General features: G+C 60.4%; 1 protein-coding gene across 1 annotated transcript; it reads right to left on the bottom strand.

Moving 5' to 3' along the window:
* Positions 1-3,272: 3,272 nt before the first annotated feature.
* On the bottom strand, positions 3,273-6,049 carry LOC106023312 (uncharacterized). Its single transcript, XM_034072963.1, has 8 exons — positions 5,636-6,049; positions 5,452-5,526; positions 5,261-5,338; positions 4,331-4,384; positions 4,217-4,252; positions 4,085-4,129; positions 3,825-3,956; positions 3,273-3,741 (listed from the first exon to the last, which is right to left on the bottom strand). The coding sequence occupies exons 1-8, from the start codon at positions 5,970-5,972 to the stop codon at positions 3,404-3,406; spliced, it is 1,095 nt and encodes a 364-aa protein (XP_033928854.1). The 5' UTR covers positions 5,973-6,049; the 3' UTR covers positions 3,273-3,403.
* Between the last annotated feature and the right edge of the window lie 71 nt (positions 6,050-6,120).

Below are 6,120 nucleotides of genomic sequence, written 5' to 3'. Positions count from 1 at the left end.
CAGACCAGGGGGTGGAGATGCCACAACCCTGGGTCAGACTGGACCAGACTATGTGCTGCACTACACTGTACCCCACTGCATCCCACTGCACCACAGTGCACCCTCCCTGTACACGTCACTGCACTTCCAAATTACCCCTCTGCTTCCCCACTGCACTCCACTTCACCTGCATTTCATCCCCACTGCACCCAACTGCACCCTACTGTACCTCCACATCACCCCTGCATCCCACTGCACCCTCACTGCACCCCCACCGCACCCCCACCGCACCCTACCTCACCCCACTCCTCCCCACTGCACTGCACTGCACCTCACTCTACCCCTTGTACCACCCCTGCACCCTCTCTGTACCTCCTCTGCTCTTCACTGCACCCTCACTGCATCCAACTGCACTCCACTGCACCACACTGTACCCCCACTGCATCCCCTTGCACCCTCACTGTAACCCCCACTACACACTGCTGCACCCTGCTGCACCTTCACTGCATCCCCACTGTAACTCCCACTAAACCTCACTGCACTGTGCTGCACCCTGCTGCACCCCACTGCACCCTCAATGTACCCCCATTGCATACCGTCTGCATCCCCACTGCACCCCACTACACCTTGCTGCACCTGCACTCATCTCCTGTATTCCACTGCACCTCCACTGCACACCTACTTCAACACCACTGCATGCTACTGTACCCATACTGCATCCCCACTGCATCCCCATGGCAACCCACTCCACATTCCTGAGCCCCCACTGCACTCCCACCTCACCCCAGTGTACTGCACTGCAACCCCACTGCAGCCCCACTGCAACCCCACTACACCCCACCTGCACTCCACTGCAGTTCCTCTGCACTGATTGCATCCCCACTGAAAACCACTGGACTATGCTGCACCCCTTGTGCACAGCACTCTATGTACACTGCGCCCCAACTGGACTCCACTGCACCCCACTGCAACCTTACTGCATCCACACTGCATATCCATTGCACCCCACTGCACCGCACTGCACCCCACATTCCTGTCACACAACCTACCCCTCCTGCCTCCCCTGTTCTGTAGGCTGCTGTTTCCCACTGCACCCCCAATACCACCCCAAGCTCTGCAACCCCCGCTGCACCCCACAATCCTGCAGCCAGCCTCCTGCTGCACTGCATCCTAGGGCACCCTCCCCACGATCCCCCTCCTGCCCCTCTCTGTGTGGGAACAGCCTGCCCCATGGCCCCAGCATCCCCAGGGCTCAGGGAATGAGTTCCATGGAGTACTGTGGGGATGGAGGGACAAGGCTGCAGCCTCCAGTGGGGAGCACAGCAGGATGGCAGGGAAGCAAGGATGGTGTCTCAGCCTGGTTGGAACACATACGTGACTCAGACCTGGCCAGAATCGATAGACATGTTGCCTGGTTGGAATGAAGGCACAAAGGAGGCCAGACCCTGAAACTCTTTATCAGACCCAAGTGTTTATTCCTGGAGAGATCAATGCAGGGCGAGAGGAGAGCGGGGAGAGAGATAAGATAAGAGGAGCTGCAAGCAGACAGTCACCACGCAGGGATCCAGGGGCATCCTGCTGGTCTTTACCCAGGGTGTTGCAGTGGTGGGAGCTCACCCTCTGAGCCTGTTTATGTTCTTCGGGGTGTTATCCATAACCACATGCGAAGGGTACAGAGGCATCACTGTGATAATGATGGATGTGTTTTAGTGAACGTGGGGTTCCAAAGCTGGGGTTCTGCGAGGGTCCTCTGTGTGGCTGCTGTCCCTCATAGTGTGCTGTTATCTGACCCCGTCCTTTGAGTCAGCACTTTGCACAGCCCTGTGGAGGGTTATCAGCTTCGGGCAAGGGGGTCGGGGTGATCCTGCCTATGCAGAATTGAAACCAACATCCCTGTTGTCTGCTTCGACTGTGATAATTCTTGCCAGGCCTCCCATGGCTGAATGTAAATGGTATCTGAGACAAGCTCGGTTTAAGCAGGGCTTTAGGCAAACTCAGCTTCCTGGCTCTCACAGCACGGTGCTGGGGAGCTCATTGGGATGATGGGAGCACATCTGGGTGGTGAGGAGCTCAGTGGGGTGATGGGAGCACATCTGGGTAGCTGGGAGAACAGCCGGGTAGTGGGGAGCATGGGCAACCACAGCCCAAAGGTGTCTTCCCATTGCAACCTCACTGGCTGCAAGCAGCTGGGGTCGGGCAGGGAGATCCCACTTTTCTTCTGCCTTCATCCACCCTGGTCACCCCCCAGGGAAGAAAGCCAGGGCAGACCTCTCTGCAGGCAGCAGCCCAGCACCATGAGGCTGCAGGCAGAGCTTTCTGCTGCATGCCCAGGAGCACAGAGGACACCTCACTGGTGTGATAGCACCCAGCAATCTCACTGATGGACCGACCCCCTTGGCCGTGCCTCTGGCCCATCGCCATGGCTTGGCCATACGTGGGGAAGGACATCTGCAACCTCATCCTGAAGGTGATGCATAGCATTGGAGCAGCGCCAGCCCTGCTACAACCTCGGGAGAGATGACAACATGGACTGCTTGCCCACCTTCCTGGCTAGGCTTGACATGGCATGGACCAGCCTCTGCATGGGGTCCCTCTTCTGTGAGAAGGGGCAGGTCACCCCCCAACACGTGGTATGTGGTATGACAGGACTGCTATCCCTATGTCTATCCATCCTGCACCAGAGCCATCAGCTACATTCTCTTCTAGGACATTGCCAAGAGATTCTGGAGGCAGCCAGTACATCCACCCCATCCCATAGAGGATGTGGGCACCCTGTGCAAGAGCCAGTGACCACTTTGCCAAGCACAGCGTGCCATGCCATGTCTGCAACTGCTGACAGTGATCCACGTCCTGAGGCCTTGGAGCAGGACAGGGTGCACAACAGCATGCTGCCAACTCCTGTATCAGCTGTGACAGCACCAGCTCACGCGCTGGATGTGACCCACCAAGGATCTAGTGACCAAGTGACCACAGCTGCAGCACTGCTGCCTCCCCAGCACTGCCCACCATGGCCCCTTCCCCTGCAGAAGGATGGGACACCACATAGCCTGTACCCTATGTGGTCTGCCCAGTCCTCCACAGCCCCAGCAGCACGTTCTCCAGGCTGGAGTCCTGCCCAGCTGCAGCAGGAAGACATCAGGGAGTGGGGCAAGGGTGAAGAAAGTACCTCTGCCCCATGGTGCGTGGCCTGGGAGTTTCTCTGAGGCTGTAAATAGCCAAGTTTCCCCTCTGCTCATCTCGAAAGTGAGAAGGGGAACATCCCTGGAGGAGGGGGGAAGAACTGTCGATTGTCATCACTGGTACAAAAGCTATTTTTAATTGTATTAAATGTCTCTTCTATAAACTTCCAAAACATCCGGTGCCTCTGCTATAAGGATCCGTGGCTGTGAGTGAACCATCATCCCTGGGTCTGTGACGGTGGCGCTCACGGTGGGATGCACCCTGTGTCAGGGGACCCCCGAGGCTTCTCTTTGTGATCCGGGGAGGTGTGGGCATCGCCGGGGGAGCAGGGCACCCTGGGGCCCCCCTCGAACAGGGGCACATGGGGGATGTAGTGGCCGAGGGTGCCCGGGTGGGTCTGCGGCCGGAGCAGGAGCTGGTGCAGGGTCTCCCCCACTTGCACCAGGCTGTGGGAGAGTCGGTGGAGGTGGGAGACGGTGTCGCTGGCCAGGCTCTCCAGCAGCGCCTGTTGCTGCCGGGACGTGTGCAGGATCTGCACCAGCAGCTGCTGCACGCTCTGGAGCAGGCCTGGCACACTGGAGCCTGCGATGAGGAGAGGGTCAGGGGCTGCCAACCCTCCCCACGGCTCCAAGAGCCCCCGTTGGGAGGCTGCAGGGAGGACCCACCGTGCAGGCTGGAGCCGGATGCCTCTTCACCCGCTGCTGGCTGCTCGCTCTCAGCAGCCATGCCTGGGGAGCACAGGGCTGGCAGCGCTCGGCTTCCTCTTGCCATCCCCAAGGACGTCACGCAAGGAAAACCTGCCACAATGGTTTGGCACGGAGGAAGGAAGCAGAGTGCCTGCAGGAGTCCCTGCCCTCTGTCCCCATAGGCAGGACACAGCTGCTCCATGGGGCAGGGAGACCTGCTTGAAGGCACAGACACTTACCAGCCTTTTGCTCAGCTCCTTCCTGCTTCAGGGCAGTGTGACAACCTGAAAGGAGAGCAGACACAGCCTGTGAGCTGCAGCTACCTCCGGCCCCAGGGCACCTGAGCATGGTGGCCAGGGCATGGTACTCACCCAGGAATGGAAGGGGAGGGAAGCAGTGACCGGTGTCTGCAATGAGAACTGTATCAGACCCTGCTCATGGGGCTGAGGGGTTTACTGGCCTGAGCAGGGCAAGGAAAGCCTTACGTGGCACGGCGTGGGGAGCGGGTGGCCCTCCAGCGACGTCGTCCCCATCCAATGCTGGGAGAGAGCAGAGAGGAGAGATGTGCTGTCTGATGGGACCTGCTGGGGGTCAGCACCAGCCCAGGGTCTGCCCGGTCAGCCCTGCAGCCCGACATGCCCTAGCCACAGCTCCACAGTGCCCTGCAGGGCCCCAAGGCATTTCACAGGCTAGATACAAAAGCAGGAGTCACTCACCCACCACTGCAATGCAGCCACCTCTGGGCTGGAAGGCAGCAGCGGCGTAGCAGCACGCAGCAACGCTACACAACAGACTAGGGCTGGAATTGAAGGAGAATCCCACATCCACTTGAAACTGCAGGGGGAATTTAGGGAGACAGAAGGTGATTACCCACTGCGGGATGCTGGCTGGGGTGCCCTCACAAATCAGACCCAGGGACATAATCTGCATCACCTCTGTGCCAAACCTCCGTGATGGGCAGTGAGAGGGATGCAGGATCTGCCCCTGGGTGGGCTGCAGGGCAGGGGAGCTGCAGCACCTCTGGCCCTCACACCCAGCCCTAACTCATCTGAAGATCTATGGTGTTACCAGGGAAGCAGGAAGCCAGGACCTGCTGTAGGAAGGGGTGTCATGCCCTGCAGTGCTATACAGCTGCCAGAGCCCCCTGGCCTCATCCTCTAGAGACCTAAAGCCATGAGGCAGCCCTCAGACTGGTACAGAACTGGGAAACCCCTTCTGCCCTGTCCCAGCCATCCTGTCATGCTCTGGGACCTGTTTGGAGCCAAAGCCCTTGGATAGAGAAGTCCCAACACCCCTGTTGAAAGCCTTGTGATGGGGCCCAGCCCTCTAAGCCCTCCATTCCCACCATGCTGGCATGGGCTTGGGCTGGAGCCGTGGCCATGCAGCCTGGTGCAGTGGGGCATACCGGTACTTACAGGTCTCTGGCTCGACCTTCACACATCGCAGCACTGGGGACATCAACGTGCCCGGGGTGTCCCCATCAACGTTGTGCTCTGCAGGAGGGTGAGTGGGTGCAGAAAAGAGCTTCAACAACCAGGACACAAGGGGTGCCTGAGACCCCACAGCCAGGACAAGCCCCACGCCGGCTGCCTGAGCCCACGGGTACCTGGCAGCTCTGGTGAGGATGAAGAGCAGGCAGCATGGGCTGACCTGCGCTTCCTGGAGGGCAGCTTCACCATGTCTAGAGGAAGAGAAAGAGACCATCAGCAGACCCCGGGTGGCCGTGCAGCACCAGTGCTCACCCGGCATCCCACATCCATCCAAACCCATTTACCCACCCCGGCACTCACCTGGCATCCTCCGCTCCCCGAACACGGGCCGCCCGGCCGCCTTCCATATGCCCTTCATGGCTCGGTAGTGCGGCGGCAGCCGGGCTGAGTGGTGTCCTGCCCTCTGCCGCGTCTCCCGCTCCGAATGGAACGCCTGCTTCAGCGCCTTCCACTTGGAGCGGCACTGGGCGACGCTGCGCGAGTACCCGGCCGCTGCCAGCCCCTGGGATATGTCCCTCCACAGCGCCTCGTTGGGTCGCGACGTGGAAGCCATGAGCAGGGCGGCCTCCCCCGAGCCCTCCACCAGCGCCAGCAGGCTGCCGACCTCCGCCTGCGTCCAGGCTCGCCCGCGGGGCATGCTGCCAGGGCCGGGAAGCTCGGCTCCGGCCCGACGGTGCGGAACCCCCGACGGTCTGGTGCGCCCGCAGCGCACAGGGACCCGCACCGGGGGCAGCACCGGGAGCAGCAACGGGAGCAGCACCGGGAGCAGCACCGAGATCAGCAAC

Source organism: Melopsittacus undulatus, chromosome Z, assembly GCF_012275295.1.
Source record: "Melopsittacus undulatus isolate bMelUnd1 chromosome Z, bMelUnd1.mat.Z, whole genome shotgun sequence".
NCBI lineage: Eukaryota > Metazoa > Chordata > Aves > Psittaciformes > Psittaculidae > Melopsittacus > Melopsittacus undulatus.
Note: the sequence above shows the minus strand (reverse complement) of the source record. Positions and strands in the feature narration are given on the sequence as shown.